This window comes from Vigna unguiculata, chromosome 6 (assembly GCF_037176805.1).
Source record: "Vigna unguiculata cultivar grain cowpea cultivar isolate G323 ecotype 2 chromosome 6, ASM3717680v1, whole genome shotgun sequence".
Classification (NCBI taxonomy): Eukaryota; Viridiplantae; Streptophyta; class Magnoliopsida; order Fabales; family Fabaceae; genus Vigna; species Vigna unguiculata.
This window is the reverse complement of record NC_140797.1, coordinates 37,741,908-37,760,757: the sequence shown is the minus strand read 5'-3', so window position 1 is coordinate 37,760,757 and position 18,850 is coordinate 37,741,908. Positions and strand designations below refer to the sequence as shown.

The 18,850-nt window shown below is 29.7% G+C and overlaps 3 protein-coding genes across 3 annotated transcripts; all 3 read right to left on the bottom strand.

Moving 5' to 3' along the window:
• Positions 1 to 114: 114 nt before the first annotated feature.
• Positions 115 to 5,257, bottom strand: LOC114187097 (cold-responsive protein kinase 1-like). Its single transcript, XM_028075229.2, has 8 exons — positions 4,780 to 5,257; positions 2,554 to 2,945; positions 2,138 to 2,251; positions 1,767 to 1,894; positions 1,470 to 1,683; positions 1,131 to 1,362; positions 835 to 988; positions 115 to 744 (listed from the first exon to the last, which is right to left on the bottom strand). Exons 1-8 carry the CDS (start codon positions 5,151 to 5,153, stop codon positions 430 to 432), a joined length of 1,923 nt encoding a protein of 640 aa, XP_027931030.2. The 5' UTR covers positions 5,154 to 5,257; the 3' UTR covers positions 115 to 429.
• Positions 5,258 to 7,509: 2,252 nt separating this feature from the next.
• LOC114187098 (cysteine-rich receptor-like protein kinase 2) lies at positions 7,510 to 11,696 on the bottom strand. The gene is made up of 8 exons (XM_028075230.2): positions 11,219 to 11,696; positions 9,957 to 10,348; positions 9,585 to 9,695; positions 9,330 to 9,457; positions 8,970 to 9,183; positions 8,644 to 8,875; positions 8,122 to 8,272; positions 7,510 to 8,044 (listed from the first exon to the last, which is right to left on the bottom strand). Exons 1-8 carry the CDS (start codon positions 11,593 to 11,595, stop codon positions 7,742 to 7,744), a joined length of 1,908 nt encoding a protein of 635 aa, XP_027931031.2. The 5' UTR covers positions 11,596 to 11,696; the 3' UTR covers positions 7,510 to 7,741.
• Positions 11,697 to 14,758: 3,062 nt separating this feature from the next.
• On the bottom strand, positions 14,759 to 17,910 carry LOC114187099 (cysteine-rich receptor-like protein kinase 2). Its single transcript, XM_028075231.2, has 8 exons — positions 17,499 to 17,910; positions 17,027 to 17,421; positions 16,834 to 16,944; positions 16,394 to 16,521; positions 15,920 to 16,133; positions 15,600 to 15,828; positions 15,371 to 15,524; positions 14,759 to 15,291 (listed from the first exon to the last, which is right to left on the bottom strand). The coding sequence occupies exons 1-8, from the start codon at positions 17,870 to 17,872 to the stop codon at positions 14,989 to 14,991; spliced, it is 1,908 nt and encodes a 635-aa protein (XP_027931032.2). The 5' UTR covers positions 17,873 to 17,910; the 3' UTR covers positions 14,759 to 14,988.
• Between the last annotated feature and the right edge of the window lie 940 nt (positions 17,911 to 18,850).

The window sequence follows — 18,850 nt, the reverse complement described above, 5'->3', positions numbered from 1 at the left end:
TGAAATTAATTGTTACAGTATAACAGTTTTACCTTTTATCTAGTTTGTTGTGAATTTTTAAAATTTTAAACTTAGTTTATCTTTATCTGTTACAAGAATATGAACCAATAATGATTTACTGGTCTAAAATCTTAAGTGTATATAATATTAATTAGTATATCTTCGTTACATTGACATGTTATAATTTCATTGGTCAAGACAACATATGATATGATGTTTTAGACCGTTCAATGATTTCTCCACAATTTTACAAAAGCATTCTTAATTTTTATTCTCAAATTTATATTCTACTTATAAATCAACGGCACAACTGCAGTTCCTAATTAACATCATAATTTCTACCTTGACCTCAACTGGGATGAAAGCAATCTTTGTCTACTTTGTTATTGGTTCAGTTCGTCAAGATCCTTTGCTGCATTGGCCCCATAGTCATCGTGCTGATAGAACAGAAATAGAGGCAGTGGCATTAGATGAAGAGCCGCTGGTTGAGCTAGACTTGCTTTCCCGGATCTTCATATTCGTTTCAACAAACACAGGCATAGTTGGTCGCAGGTTCTCCACTAAGCTCTTGCTTTTGAGTAGCACTACTACTTCAGACATTGTTGGTCTCGTGGCAGCTGATGCCTGAGTGCATAACAATGCAATTTCTATGATTTTCTTAACATCATCTGCATCATAATCATTAGGGTCAATGGCCTTGTCCAGCAGCTCTAGGTGCATTCCTCTCTCATACAGTTTCCATGTCTGTTAAATGAAAGTCAAATCTCTCATCAGATGCTAAAATGTCTTGACAAAACCAACAGTTCCTAGTTCTACTTATAGCAACTTGCTTACTCGTTGAAGTAGGTATTCATGACCATCATCGTCACCCTTCACCTCGGTACTCTTTTGACCACTAACGATTTCTAGGACTACAATTCCATAGCTGTAGGTATCAGCCTTCTCTGATAATTGACCATGGATTGCATACTCAGGTGCTGTGTATCCCCTGACAAGTGTATCAGATTTAGTCCATAGTTATTAAAACATGACTGATATATCTTAGATTTTCCACATCAGATTTTTAATAGTCCCTTTTGCTACCACTTGATGTTGTAAAAGTTGAAGTGAATGCAATTGTTTTGACTTACAATGTTCCTGCAAATCTTGTGCTAAGATGGGAACGATCCTCTGGCAGAAGCCTTGCCAATCCAAAATCAGCAATTTTGGGTTGAAGATCATCATCCAAGAGGATATTAGAAGTCTTGATATCTCTATGTATGATGGACACGTGGAATTCCTCATGCAGATATGCTAGTCCCCTTGCTGTGCCTAAAATTATATCATAACGTTGTTTCCAATTGAGGGAACCTTTTCTGTTACCTGTTTGTTTCACAAGTAAGATTGTCGGAAAGAGAGGAAAAATTAATGAGTATGTAGATGAAAAAAAAAGAAGGAATTTCTATCAGTGTTTGATATGAGTCATGTACCGAATAAGAATTTGTCAAGACTGCTATTTGCCATATACTCATAAACCAAGATTCTCTCTTGGCCTTTGCTGCAACAACCAAGAAGTCTAACAAGATTCCGATGATGAACATTACTTATAAGCTTCACTTCACCCTCAAAATCATCCTCCATCTTGCTTGATTTTCCCAACACTAGTTTTTTTACGGCAACAACTTTTCCATTTTTCAGAGTACCCTGTTAAAAGTAGTTTGTGTGACTGAAAAGGGAAAATAGTAAATGGTTTTCATGACAGTGTTGAAAATACAACATAAATTTACCTTGTATACATCACCAAAACCTCCTTCCCCAAGTTTGTTTTCAGCACTGAATTTTTTTGTTGCAGCTTTCAAATCATTATACTTGTAGTTAACTGGACCTTTCAACTCAGTTGCTCCCAATATGTCACCTGCTACGAAACAACCGTGTTTTGATTTTTACAATATATATTCAAAACCAATCATGACAGAATTAGGAACAGAATATGAAAGTTACAACTATGGATACATTGGATAAGAAAGAAAACATATGTTTATAAACAAATAAGTATTCTTTTGTATCAATCCATCTTTTTCTTATAGTTTCTAAAAATGGAAACCAAGAACCAATTAATCTCAAGCATTACATTGAAGACTTTTCCACATTGACTCACCTCTAGGAACCCTCTTTGGTTTTGTAAACCATCGACATGCAAACAACACACAGAGGAGAGCAACAACAGCTCCAACACTGGCACCAATTATAATCCACTTCTTGCTTGAATCTCCTGCAATACAGTACAAAGTTTATATCAGTTCTGAAATTGTATTCAGGTAGTCACACAAAAATCAAATATGTTTACTAGACACTTTATTTTTATTTCCAAATTTCATGTTCAAATTATTAAAACAATTAAATGTAGTCTGTGTGGATTTACACTAAGATTGAGATAAATGGAAATGAAAACTAAAGACTATAAAACCAAAATCTGCATTATTTACAGTGAATATATACAAGTAATTTAAACAATAGAAAAGTAATTTTTAATAAACCATATAACCATTTTGATTAAAATATACATAAGTGTACCTTGTTTTAAAAAGGGTGCAATATCAATGGTTTGGTTATCAGCAAAGAAAGGTGTGGTGGAGTATCTCATGAAACAGCCAGCATCATAAGCTCTACCCTCTGTGTTGGGAAGACAACTTTGTAAGTTGTTGTATCCAACTTGCATGCAACTCAGACATTTATCCTCGGTTGCAGTTTCAACACACTGTGCAACAGCATAAATTGCAGTTCCATCAGCGACCTGTGTCTTGGTTGCTGCATAAAACCCTTTGGTTTTGGGTGTTGCTGTTTGGATATCTGCGATAACTTGTTGTCCAACTAATCCAAGACCAGTGGCATTTGAAGTGTTCTTCCCACATATTACACCCTTGCCAAGTTCATTGGTCTGGTCGAAGAACATCTCGCTCTCATACCTCATCACATTTTCATAATATCCAACGTTAAAATTAATGACAAAAATTACTTTTTATTTTTCTCAAATAATTTTTATTATAAGTTTGACTATTGTGTTACCTGGCTAAAATAGTTAATGCTCGACTACTATATATTGTCTTACTGCGATTTTGATAGACGTGGATGGAATTTTTCTTTTTTGGAAGAGATAAAACTAATTAATGTGATAAATTGTCAATGATTCTCTCTCTCTCTCTATATGAATTTCATTTGTTTATTTAATGTGATAAAGGTTAAGTTCAAATTAAAATATTTTCCATCACTTTATTTCTTGTATTTTGTATTCCTTTATTAATTTGAATAGGTAATGCAGATTTATTTATTCTATATTATTTAAAGTTTGTTTGTGTTGATGTAAAAATTAAATTATATTGTTAACCAATAAACCAAACTGTTAAACATGTTAAATATATTTTTCAGTTATCAAATTACTTTTAAAAATTATATTTCGTTTTTAGACTAAATTTATATATATATATATATATATATATATATATATATATATATATTACAATACGAAATAAAAATAAATATAGTAAAGAAAAAACAAAATTTTTAAATATAATTTAGAGACAAATATTTGTCATAATTATAATAGTTTATGATTGCACAGAAATATAAAATTTTATACTACAAATACATTAAAATTAAAATTGAATTCCATCATTGCTATATTTGTTCAACATATTTTATCATACTATATTTTTATTTCATCATCAAATCATTATCTTATTTCACATTTTTCTCTATCTCTGTTGTTATAAACATTTATCTCTCTATAATTCACATATTTCTTACAAATAAACAATATTAAAAAAACTCATATTTCTTGTCAATTTTGTTTTAAAATTTTTTTCGTAGAAAATACTTGTAAATTTTGTAGTGAAAAAAAATTTACAAGAAATTGCTACTAATATTTTTGTAAAATATTTTGTATAAAACATTTTTCGCAATAAATTTTGTAGGAAATACTTGCAAATTTTATAATTATGTAGGAAATAATTATTCACGAAGGAATTACCTACCAATTAAGATTTTTAGAAAAAAATGACAAAAGAAAATCTTTTTTTACAAATTTTTTTAACAAATTTGTAAGAAAAGTATCATGTAATATAAAAATTTCTAGTTGTGAAAGTGCTTAATTCAAATTGATGAAATTGAGTATATATAAATTATACCAATTATTATATATTATTCAATATATATATATATATATATAAATATATAAAGTACATATCATATTAACAATTAATATTAATCTAAAATATTTTAATGTCTCTTTATACACATCAAACTTCTCATAATATATACTTGGAAAACAGAAATAAGGAATAGGAAAGGTTAACAAAGTTGTTTTTTACAAAAGTTTCACAAACTATCTTTTTAGGTAAAAAATACTATTTTATTATTTTATTTTAGTTAAAAAATAAAAAATTAAAATACTTTAATTTCATTTATAAAAACTTTATCAAGTTTGTCAAAAAAGAGAATTTTTCTTTAATTTAATAGTTGATAAAATTGTGTTTTATTCAAAATTATTTGTAACGTAGAGATATCCCTCGTCGGTCTTACTGTGGAAAATCATCATCAATCATGAACACTCTATTCGTGTATATATATATATATATATATATATATATATATATATATATATATATATATATATATAAGTTTTTATTGAAAATATGAGAGAGAACTATGCAGAGAACTTCTAAATGCATATATTCGTAATAATTTTGATTGTTTATGTTTTTTTCTTTCAGACTCTTCTGGATGATTTATATATGTACCCACCTGAGGAAGCAACCGTCGTAGATGACTCTGGCGCCGTTGGCGGCGGAGCAGTTGCGGATTTGGGTTGAGGCGGTGTTGAAGCAAGAAAGACAATCATTTTTGGAGAGATAGTTTCTGCATTGAAACATAGCATATGTGAGAACCTCTCCTATGGCTTGCTGTGTTGTGCCAAACTGCTTGCTGTTATTGCTAATATCTCTTCTAAGGTTTGAAAATGTTGCGTTGATATTCGCATAGAAATTCTGCACGTTGCTAGCGTTGTATGAACTGCACCCACTGTTTACAAGATATGTCTGTGGATCACCCTTTGCACCAATATTACTGCTCCACAACATCATCGTTAAGACAATAATTAGCTTTAGTTCAAACATCATGTTTCTGTCTGGTTTCTCACAGAATGAACAACAATGGTGTTTACACTGTTATATTTATACAACCTTATAGTACGTCCAAACATGTGAAACCAGATCAGTATTCATTTATTTGTAGAACTTGTTTTGGTATAACACCACAATTTATGTCAAACTAGACTTTTGAGTCAACAGCTGAATTAAATTGGAAGGAGTTTACTATATTTTATTAACACTTCACTATTTTTCTTATTTGGTAAATGATACATATTTTATAAAAAATTGTTATAAAGTTCCTCACAGTTTGTGTTGAAGTCACTGAAAGTTAAGAGTAGTTATTAATTTAGAGGTTTTTTTTTTTATGATTTAGAAAGTTTCATGTTACTGATTAAAATTTTATATATAAATGTGAGTATGAGAGGCTTGGAACTTTACACATGTTAGGAAAATAATTCACATATTAAGTAAAAGCCAAGAATTATAGGAGCTACGTATTGACTACGGTTTCTAAATGCTCATTTATTGTTCTTCAAAAATGTCACTATCCTATATCACCAAAATACAATAAATTCTTTTACAAAAATGTGGACCAGTATACACTTCATCTTCTTCGTCCTATATAATTATAAATTAATATATATATTAATATTTTATGCTAATAAGATTGTTTGGTAGCATATCATTATATATTATACTAAGTGTATAACTAATTTAAGTTTTGTTAAAAGAAAAAGAGAGACGTGGAAACTATTTAATTAGTTCTACCTCCAATATTAATATTTAAGACAAGACCTTTTCTATTTTTTATATTAAGACAAGCCTTTGTAGCCTAACTTGGTTGACAAATTGAAATAAAATTAGTCACTTAAAAAAAGTTATTTAATAAAATACGTTAGTAGTTTGAAATAGTCTTTTTCTTTGTTAGACTATATGTGCATGTTTATGAAATCCACTTGTCTGAAAAATACTATACGCAAGCCTTTAACGTCGTAATAATATTCATTAATAATTATTTTGTTATTATAGATAATGATCCGATAGCATGAAAAACAAAAAAGATTTATATAGATGACTTTGAACAAGTTCATTATCCAATTTAATAGTTTTTTTTTTTTAAAAATTGGATTGAGTTATTAAGTTTCACTTTTTTTTTAGATTTAATTTAATTTTAATATTGAATTGGAGTAAGTTAAGTTAAATTACAAATTTTGAAAAAAAAGTAGAAAAATTTATATTGTACAAATATAATTATTGAATTGGATTTAGTTAAATTACACATTTAGAATAACTTTTGTAAATAAACTAAATGATTGTTGTAGATAAAATTAGACAAAATCTTATAGTTACAAATTAAATATCAAAACTAAAATAAACTAATAATAATAACTAAACTATTAAGCGAGTAATATTTTTTAAAAATAATTTTGAGCGAATGGAGATAAATTTTAAAATTTAATGTACACAAATAGTCATTACAAAATCAGATTAGATTGAATTTAATTCAATAAAAATGACCACTGAGTATTATTTTTACCAGTGAGGAATGGAAACTAAAGTATATTTGTTTAGAAATACTTATTCATCTAAGGATGACGCATATATTTCTTTTTTTCTATAAATGTATATGGTTAGTAACCCGAATCCACAACTTGCATACCACTTTAATATTAAAGAAACTTGGTCGTGAAGAGTTTTCTCAATCAAATATATGTATTAAATTATTTACGGTCAACTAAATTAGATATTTAATATTTTTCTATTATTAAATAACCTGAAACTTATAAGCACATGATTTCTAAGTAATTAATATGCAGAATCATCGGATTTGAAATGTTCACAGATAAGAAAAATATTAATATATATATATATATATATATATATATATATATATATATATATATATATATATATATATATATATATATATATATATATATATATATATATATAGGTTGATAAATTTGGTTGAATAGTCTTAGCCATCTTTAGGAGCACGTCAATATCATAAATTGTCTATAGACCTTTTCGGTAAAACGTCATCAAGAAAATATTCATGTGTGTATGTTTAACAAAAAAGAAAAGATTTTTGTTGGCAATTTGAGATTTTTGGTTGTGTTGTTATTTTATTTGATGTGGGTTATCATTTGGATGTATTAAATGAAGGTTACTAAGTTTAGAAAGAAAATATGAATGGGTTTATTAATTATGCAGGAATTTACACTATTGAATATGTTCTTGTTCAGTTATAGAATAAGAATTTGAATTTATTTTTGTGTGTATTAATCTTCATGCTTTAAAATATATTAAAAAAATTTAATATATCAATATCAACATATTTTTTATAATTTTTTATAGTAATAAGAGATAGTCAAAATCCTAATCAAGCGAAAATTAAGTATACTGTAGTCAAATTTCATGCATTTTTTAACCTTACATACAACTTGGGATGTGAAACTGCACCTACACTTAATGATTTGAAGCTAAAACCTAGAAAATATGCAGAATGACACATTCAAAACACGTAGAATGCTCAACAATCTGTATCTATATTTTAATATGCACTTTATTTGTTAAGATCATCGCCACCCTTTCATGCATTGATTCATACTTAATCATCGAGCTGATGGAACAGAAATGGAGGCAGTAGCATTAGATGAACTGGTAGAGTTTCCTTCTCGAGGGATCATATTTGTTTCAACAAACACAGGCATAGTTGGTCGCAGGTGCTCCAATAAGCTCTTGCTTTTCAGTAGCATTACAACTTCAGACATTGTTGGCCTCGTTGAAGCTGAAGCCTGAGTGCATAACAAAGCAATTTCTATGATTTTCTTCACTTCTTCTACGTCATATTCATTAGGGTCTATTGCCTTGTCTACCAGATCCAAGTACATGCGTCTCTCATGCAGTTTCCATGCCTGTTATCAAAACCAATGCTTAATTTTCATAATCACATGCTCAAATGTCATGAAAAATTGTTGAATAACTTGCTTACTCGTCGAAGAAGGTATTCACCATCCTCATCATTCTTCACATCAGTACTCTTTTGGCCACTCACTATTTCTAGGACTACAATACCATAGCTGTAGGTATCAGCCTTCTCTGATAATTGGCCATGCATTGCATACTCAGGTGCTGTGTATCCCCTGACAAGGACAGTCCATAAAATATAAAAACACGGTTAAAAAGTAAATTTTAAGTCTAATTCAATCCTACAAAATCGGCTTGTAAAGTGAGGTTTGCATTTATTATATCCTATGACATCGCTTTATCTTTAATTGAAGTAGAATCTCCAATATATCCTTTCATGCTGAAATATAGACATAGATATTAATAGGTGGTCTTATAACGAATGACACTATAGGTCTAACAAACAGTAAATCTTATTACGAAAGATCTTAACTCATAGTTCTGATAATATGTTAAAAATTAAATTTTAAACCTAATTAACACTCTTCTCTGCTAGCTACGACTTCATGAAAGTAAATGTAGAGTGAAAGGAAAAGTTTTTACTTACAAAGTTCCTGCAAATTTTGTGCTAAGATGAGAACGATCCTCTGGGAGAAGCCTTGCCAACCCAAAATCAGCAATTTTGGGCTGAAAAACATCATCTAAAAGGATATTAGCAGTCTTGATATCTCTGTGTATGATGGAGACGTGGAACTCTTCGTGCAGATATGCTAGTCCTCTTGCTGTGCCTAATATTATATCAGAGCGTTGTTTCCAATTGAGGGAACCCTTTTTGTTACCTGTTTGTTTCGCAAAATTGTTGAAAAGAGAGGAAAAATCGATGGTTATAGAACAAAAAATGAAATTTCTGAGTGGTTGAGATGAGTTTTGTACCGAATAAGAATTTGTCAAGACTTTTATTTGCCATGTATTCATAAACTAGGATTCTTTCTTGGCTTTTGCTGCAGCAACCAAGAAGCCTAACGAGATTTCTGTGATGAACATTGCTTATAAGCTTCACTTCCCCTTCAAAATTATCCTCCATGTTGCTTGATTTCCCCAAAACTAGCTTCTTTACGGCAACAACTTTTCCATTTTTCAGAGTACCCTGTTGAAAATAGTTTGCATGACTGAAAGGGAAAGTGTTTTCTCTTCTGGTTTTAGATATTTCTCATATTTTTCTTTGAAAAACAAAACGTGTCGTCTTTGAACATGGTTTTCATGAGAGTGTTGAGAAATACAACATAAATTTACCTTATATACATCACCAAAACCTCCTTCTCCAAGTTTGTTTTCGGCACTGAAATTTTTCGTTGCAGCTTTCAAATCATTATACTTGTAGTTAACTGGACCTTTCAACTCAGTCGCTCCCAATATGTCACCTGCAAATACAGAAATTTTAGTTGTGGAGTTATTTTGGATGAACAAATCTTTTTCTCATTACAATGTTCTAAGTTTTAACGCCAAACATCATTCATTGAATAATGCTTTCATCATTTGCTTAATTACCTCTGGGAATCTTGTTTCTTTTTCTTGAGATTCTCCAGCCAAACAACAAAAGAAGAAGAACAACTCCTCCTGCAACACCACCTATAATTCCCCACTTCTTTCTTGAATTTCCTGCAAAATTTCACTTCATATTTAAATTTGATTTTTATTATTTCAATTGTGTAATTATGAAGTATTTGCTAACTCAACTTCAATATTTAATGGAGGCTAGAATAGCTTAACTCTCACATCAACACATGCATGACACTAACATCATGCCAGCATATCTATTAAATATATAATATGTGTGGTTGGCAAATGAATTAAAACTTCATAATTTAATTAATGAGCTTCAAACTATAAATATTTAAAGCAGGCATGGTGTAATTCTACCTTTTTTCAAGTAGGGTGCAATATTAATGGTCTGATTATCAGCAAAGAAAGGTGTGGTGGAGTATCTCATGAAACAGCCAGCATCATAAGCTCTACCCTCTGTGTTGGGAAGACAACTTTGTAAGTTGTTGTATCCAACTTGCATGCAATTCTGACAATTAATCTCAGTGGCAGTTTCAACACACTGTGCAACAGCATAAACTGCACTACCACCAGCCACCAGTGTCTTGGTAGCTGCATAAAAATCTCCAGTTTTCGGTGTTGCTGTTTGGAGGTCCATTAGGGCTTGTTGTCCAGCTGCTTTAAAATCAGTCACAGTTGAACTTATGTTCCCACATGACACCCCACTGCCAATTTCATTCGTCTGATCGTAGAACCTGTCACTCTCATATCTGCATCACATTTTCAAAACATCCAACATCAAAATCAAGTACATAATTAAACTAGCTCAATCTAAATATATATACGCAATAAACAATAATAATATTTTGACTATTAAATTTTGATAATTTTCTCTCATAACATAAGTTGACATCTTTTAAGTGGTTTTAAAATATTAAAAATGATAAAATAAAAAAATGAAAAACCACTCAAAAGATGCCACCTAAGATTGTAAGAGAAAATTGTCAAAATTTCGTAGTCAAAAAATATTTTCCTTACTAAATTGAGGGTATTTGAGATTGTACATCGACTAGAGTTAGGATGAAATTATGATATATAACTGGTGTAAATTTCATCTTACAATCCGATTTTTAAAAATTAAGTTAGGTTTAAAATTCATTTTTTAAGATGGTATCAAAATAGTTTTCGGACTATCTATTGATGTCACAGCTAATGTATATGTTTCAATTGTATCCACTACTAAAAAACTCATATTTCCTGTCAATGTTGTTTTGAAATTTTTTGTAGAAAATACTTATAAATTTTGTTATGAAAAAAAATTTGCAGGAAATTGCTGTCAATATTTTTGCAAAATATTTTGTATAAAACACTTTTCAGAACAAATTTTGTAAAAAATACTTACGAATTTTATAATTTTGTAGGAAATAATTATCCATGAAAGAATTACCTGTTAACTAAAATTTTTAGAAAAAAATGGCAGGAAAAAGTTTTTTCTAATAATTTTTTTAACAAATTTGCAAGAAAATTTTGATATGAGAATTTTTAGTAGTAATTATTTTAAGTTTATTTCAATCTATTTTATCTCTTATCAGTATAAGATTTCCGACCTACATAGTAATTAAAGTTAAGATATATTATACCTGAGGAAGCATCCATCGTAGATGATTCTGGCACCGTTGCCATTGGAGCAGTTGCGGATCTGGGTGGTGGCAGTGTTGAAACAAGAAAGACAGTCATTTTTGGAGAGATAGTTTCTGCACTGAAACATAGCATATGTCAGCACCTCTCCTCTGGCTTTCTGCACTGTGCCAAAGTGCTTGCTTTGATTGCTAATCTCTTCTCTCATGTCTGAAAACGTTTCATTGATATTTGCAAAGAAGCTATGCAAATCGGAAGCATTGAACGAGCTGCACCCTATGTTTACTAAATGTGCATCTGGGGCTGCAACTGCATCTTCAACACCATTACTGCTCCACCATATCAAAATCAAGCCCACAACAACCTTAAGTTGCAGCATCACGAAGGTTATTCCTTTGTATTAGGAACTGTGATGAAAGACTAAACTATGTTCAGTTAACAATGGCAGTGTGTTTTGTTAGGTTTTATAGGAGTCTGCTACATATTTTTTTTGTTGCAAAACAGTTGTTGTTAATGTCTGAATTTTTTATGTAGGGTACTGCCTGGACCAATTAATGAACAATGATTGTAACAATTAAACGAAGTCAATGTTCATAATGATATGCTTATAAAATGTGGCGTTTACTTCAGTATTATGGAAATCATTATCCTGTTATGCTTACAATTACACGCTTTTCTGTAATTGTATTTGTAAGTAAAATATGTTTACACCATTTTTATGTCACTTTATTTTTCAATGACTTTTTAAATAAATATATTTTAATCGATTAACGGTTTATATATATATATATATATATATATATATATATATATATAATTACTTAAAAAATATTATCTAAAATTATAAAAAAAAAATCAAAATTTAGTTCTCAAAAATATCAATATTTTAAACAAAATAAACGAATCAGATATGATTTGAACTAGGCATCGATGGAGTTCAGCCGTCTTTGTACGCTGAACTGGAGGGGTAATGACCAGAGGAGTTAATTTCAATACTTTAATAACAAATTAATAAAGTGTATATAATAAATCAATCATTGTTATGAGTTAATTTCAATCACTATTTGATTGTTGTTTAGCCCTCATTATTATTATTTCTTTTGATAGTGAAAGTAATCTATATATTAAAAAAAATATTCATTTAAAAATTTAATTGTAATATAATTTATATATTAACAACATTTTTTATTTCAAATTTTATTTATGTGTAATAAGCATATATCATATAAATTGCACAAGCTAAAATCCTAATTATCGTCAAACAAAACTATATTAATGAAAAAAACCCTTAATATATATTTAATACTTTTGTTAAATTACAAATTTATACTTTAATGATTTAGTTGGATGTCGAAATTATGAATAAAAATAGGCGGCTGTTTAAGAATTGACTTCTAAACTACTTTGTTGAATAAAATAATTATTACGTTTAAGAAATAAAGTATTTATTGAAAGTCTTTCTCCTTTTTAGGTTGATCTGTTCATGATATTAACAACTAGCCTTGCTTTAAGTACCAGGTGGCATGGCCTTCTAAAATTATTGTAATAATCATGCTAACAATTGTATGGTTTCAGCATTACAAGGAAAACCAAGGGATATTTAATTCTATTCATAAGAATGAAACCAATTAAATACCAGATATTCGTTAGAGCTCAAAAGCTATGCAACCAATTGACTTATATTTCTTTATAAAGTATGCAACACGATTAGTATTTTTTAAATGCATTTTCTTTTGTTATGTTATTTATATAGGTTTAATTTTTATTTTTTATTTTTTTAATAAAGTGATGTGATTGTTACTTCTTGCTTTCCCTTTCTAATTGACCTATCTTCAATCTTTTCTAATTTATCAATGAACTTACTTCTTTCTTTTTAAGAACAGATAGAAAAATAATAGAAAGAAAAAAAAAATCCAGTTATGACAAAATTAATAGGGACAATTAATGAAAATAACAATAACGTCGTCCAGTTATGACAAAATTAAATATACAAAAATAAAAAAGGAACAATTGTACAATGCACAATAATTTTTCACTAGGTCATTCGTTAAAATCGAACTCTTATTGCTAGTCCAAACATTATAACTATTAGTTAGGATGTAATTTTTTTTTACTTAAGATGTAACAGTCAAAACGTCATGATTCAATTATGACCTGTCATAGAACAATTAATACCTCCTTGCAATAATAATATATATATATATATATATATATATATATATATATATATATATATATATATATATATATATATATATATATATATATATATATATATATATATATATATATCCAAATATATGCGTTGAATTTTTTTAGAGTCAGTTTGGTAAAAAGTTGTAAAAGCCTATATTTATATATATTATTTTTTGTCGATAAAAGAATGTGTTAATCCTGAAAGAAAAAAAATAATGTTTATAATTTTGGATGCTTTTTGATAAAGCGAAGCTTATAAGTAATTCTTAGCGAGGGGGGCAGCACCATTAATAGATGGCATAGTTAGTGTATAGATACAAAAGCTGAAGTGTTGGCTATGAATACGATAAAAAGTCAATGGTGTATTATATTCTGTTTACATTCTAGAATTTAGGTTTTGTAGAGATTAAATTAGTATGCAGACATGTAGATACATATCGGTTGCACAGCCTAAGCCACGTTATGGACACAAGTAGAAACTGTCTTCTGCACATATCATCTATCTTCTACTTTAGAATATTTTTGCAACCTCACTTTTTAGTTTGAAACTGGGAAAAGTATGTCAAACATGTAGACAATAAATTCTCATGAAAAAGCTTGATTCATATCTTATTGTCGTTATTTTATAACAATCAACAATATGATTTATAAATAATATTTTTTTGATGAATTTTTTTTTGACAAACTTTATTTTTGACAAATTTAATAAAATTTTCATAAATAAAATTAAAATAGAGTATTTTATTTTTAATTTTTTAACTAAAAAGATATAATAAAGTAATATTTTCTTTACCTAAATAAATAGATTATCAAAGTTTGTAAAAGAAAATTTGTTAAACTATCGTACTTCTTCTCTGATCGTTGTATTCAAAATAATAAAAAACGTGTTAGGAATACAAGTGTAAGTATAAATCTCACATCGGTTAGAAATAAGAAAGTAAAGTACTGTATAAGAATCAAGATCTTAAATTCATTACTATAAGGTTTTGAATTGATAATATAATGGTTAGACTCCCAATGAAACTCTTTCTATAAATCTAACAAGTGGTATCATATGAACTCAACAAAACATTATGTAAAAATTGCAATCAATACCATACAAGGTGTTGATGGAACTTTTGAATCATATGAAATTTACTAATATGGGAGAGAAAATACCGTCTAAGGGCAAGGTTTTCATTTGGAGGATGGTTAAAAACAGAACTCGATAAATAATTGATAAAGAGAAATATTCTTTTGCAGACGTTGAATCTAAATTGTCCTTTTTGTAAAACTGTTTGGAACATAACATGTGTTCTCATATATTAGAGTTCACAGGATTTGGAACATATGTATGGTTGGATGGATTTTGCAACAACCCACAAACAGGAATCAATTAAACAGACATTTTCATTACATTACATTGATCGATATCTAGGAAACTAGAAAATATATATAGCATTACACGTGTACAATGTCACTGAAACAAATATATAACTACTGTTTAGATAAACTTCTCAAAACGTACACATGATGAAAAGTTATTATCCAAAACTTTAGTCTAATTTATTGGTTCAAAGCGATCAAATTCTGATAATCATCGAGCTGATAGAACAGAAATGGAGACAGTGGCATTGGATGAAGTAGCAGAGTTGCCTTCCCTATTTATCATATTGGTGTCAACAAACACAGGCATAGTTGGTCGCATGTTCTCCATCAAGCTCTTGCTTTTCAGTAGCACCACTACTTCAGACATTGTTGGTCTCGTTGCTGCAGATGCCTGAGTGCACAACAACGCAATTTCTATGATTTTCTTTACTTCTTCTGCATCATACTCATTAGGGTCTATGGCCTCGTCCACAAGCTCCAACTGCATGCCTCTCTCATACAGTTTCCAAGCCTGTTAAGTCAAAATCAAATGTCTCATTCCTCATACGAAAACATCATCAGAAAACCAACAACATAGGAACTTTGCTTACTCGTTGAAGAAGGTATTCACGACCTTCCTCCTCATTCTTCACATCAGTACTCTTATGACCACTTATAATTTCTAGAACTACAATTCCATAGCTGTAGGTATCAGCCTTTTCTGATAATTGACCATGCATTGCATACTCAGGTGCTGTGTATCCCCTGACAAGTGCATCACATAATTAATCCATAGTTAATAAAAAACAAAACGTGTGACATTATTTGTTTTTAACTTACAATGTTCCTGCAAATTTTGTGCTGAGATGGGAACGATCCCCTGGCAGAAGCCTTGCCAAACCAAAATCAGCAATTTTGGGTTGAAGATCATCATCTAGCAGGATGTTACCTGTCTTTATATCTCTATGTATGATGGACACATGGAACTCTTCATGTAGATATGCTAGTCCTCTTGCTGTGCCCAGAATTATATCATAACGTTGTTGCCAATTGAGGGAACCTTTAGCACCTGTTTTTTGAGTTTATTATTATATCATGCACTTAAGATTGTTGAGAATAAATGTTTTTCAATATCTCTGTTAGAGGTTAAGATGATTTACCAAATAAGAATCTGTCAAGGCTACTATTTGCCATGTACTCGTATACCAGAATTCTCTCTTCCCCTTTACTGCAGCAACCAAGAAGTCTAACGAGATTCCGATGATGAACATTGCTTATAAGTTTCACTTCACCCTCAAAATCATCCTCCATCTTGCTTGATTTTCCCAGCACTAATTTCTTTATGGCAACAATTTTTCCATTTTTTAGAGTACCCTAGTATATATGTGGTTGGTAAATCAGTGAAAGAGATCTTCAGTATTTATTTTAAAAAATTATCCAAATCTTTATTGTATACTTTTAATAACCTGTAAAGGGCATTAGGAAAATGGATTTTTGTTTATTTTGCAGACGTAAACAAAAAACTTCAAATAAAACAGAATATTTTGACAGCTTTTAAAAAAACCTTACACATTAATCATTGTCTATGGCATGCTTGCAATCATGTTCTTAAAATATACACAACATAAATTTACCTTGTATACAGCACCAAAACCTCCTTCTCCAAGTTTATTTTCAACACTGAAATTTTTAGTTGCAGCTTTCAAGTCATTATATTTGTAGTTAACTGGTCCTCTTAACTCGGTTGCTCCCAATATGTCACCTGCTACGGAACACAAGTTTAGATTTTGAAATAAATGAACGAGAAACGACTTTAATTTCAGAATAAATTAATTGATAATAACAAACAAAAGAGTTGTGGAGTAAACTATACATATTAAATGCAAAAAAAAAAAAAAATTGTTGAAGATTAAATTGCTTTGAACAAAACTCAATCTGATATACACTGCTTTTGGTAAAAACTGGTTTTCTTTTACTGCTCATCATTAATTCTATTCGAAAAAAGCATTAAGCATGAACAAATATTAATACCAAACGTTGCATGCAATAGTGGAAAGTTTCCACATTTACATACCTCTGTGAACCTTGTTTCTTTTTCTAGACATTCTCCAGACAAACAACAGAAGGAGGAGAAGAAAACCTCCTACAACACCACCTATAATTCCCCACTTCTTTCTTGAACTTCCTGCAATGCATATTGTTAGTGTTATGTTTATGATGTTTAATTAATCAAAAGCCATATTTTTATAATATATAGTAGAATGTACCTGTTTTTAAATAGGATCCAATATCAATGGTTTGATTAGCAGCAAAGAAAGGTGTGGTGGAGTATCTCATAAAACAGCCAGCATCATATGCTGTCCCATCAGTGTTGGGAAGACAACTCAGTAAATTGTTGTATGCAACTTGCATGCAACTCAGACATTTATCCTCGGTTGCAGTTTCGACGCACTGTGCAATGGCATAAATTGCAGAACCATCATCCACCTGTGTCTTGGTAGCTGCATAAAACCCTTTAGTTTTAGGTGTTGCTGTTTGAATCTCCGCGAGTGCTTGTTGTCCGACAACTTTAAAATCACGAGTGGTTTTCAAACTGGTGTTCCCACACGTTACCCCACCGCCAAGCTCATTGGTCTGTTGGTAGAACCTCTCGCTCTCGTACCTTGTCACATGCTGAGAATTTGAAACGGAAAAATGAAAGTGAATTTGAATATATTTGGTGAATAGAGAGATAGATACCTGAGGAAGCAATCGTTGTAGATAACTCTTGCGCCATTGGCTTTGGAGCAGTTGCGGATTTGGGTGGAGGCGGTGTCGAAGCAAGAAAGACAATCATTTTTGGAGAGATAGTTTCGGCATTGAAACATTGTATATGTGAGGATCCCTCCCCTTGATTTCTGTGATGTGGCAAAGTGTTTGGTTTGGTTGGTAACTTCTGCTCTCAGCTCTGAAAATGTATCATTGATATTTGCGAAGAAGCTGTGGGCGTTGGAAGCGTTGAATGGGCTGCACCCAGTGTTTATTAGACGTGTTTTCGGTGTTGCTGCATCTGCATGTTCAACACTACAGCTCCACCATATCAAAGTTAACGCCAATAGTTTCAGTCCTAACATTTTTTTAGCTTTGTGTTTTGTTTATGAGAAGTGTTTTGGTGTGTATATAGGAACTGAGATTAGTCTTATATATATATGGAAAAAAGTTAAACGTTGGCATGTGTGGGTTCAAGAAAGAGAAAGATAAGGAGAAAGGATATTGGTATTTTAGTACGTGTAACAAGATAAATAATTATTTTTATTACAATTATTACTCAATTTTGACAATTTTTTTTATTACATAAGATCATCTTCTAAGTGATTTTGAAATATTGAGAATGAGAAGATAAAAAATGAAAAACCACTTAGAAAATATCATCTAAGATTATAAGAGAAAGTTGTGAAAATTTAATATTAAAAAAATCATTTTCCTTACTTTTATAAAGTAATTAATTTGGAAATTCACAATCCACTTGACATCGGTGAGAAGTGATTCAAGAGAGAATATATTTATGTTATTCAATGTGATATAATTAGAAACAAATGAGAAAAAGACATTAACTACGTATTTGACAATGGGATGTTAAAATATAATTAATAGTCTTTTATATATAGTCAGAAATTAAGATAAAGATATCTGCAACAGATATAAATTATATTATAGTATTTTCTAAGAAATAAATAAATATATTTTTTTGACTTAAATATGATAATGCACTTTGTTACTTCATTTTTAATATATATATATATATATATATATATATATATATATATATATATATATATATTGAATTCAATTTATAAATGGGAATTAATTATCGTAAAATTTAATGAATTCTTATAGCCAATAATATATAATATTATGCAAAAACGGTACACATAACTATTTCATATATCTAGGAACAAAAGTTTCAATAAAGCATTGAACAGTTTGACAAATTTTACTTAGGTATATGAATTATTGACAATTTTTTGAGGTATCTGAACCAACTTTTATATATTTGCAACAATGTTATGATTTCACACAACTGACTTAAATAGTGAACTTTTCTCAACATA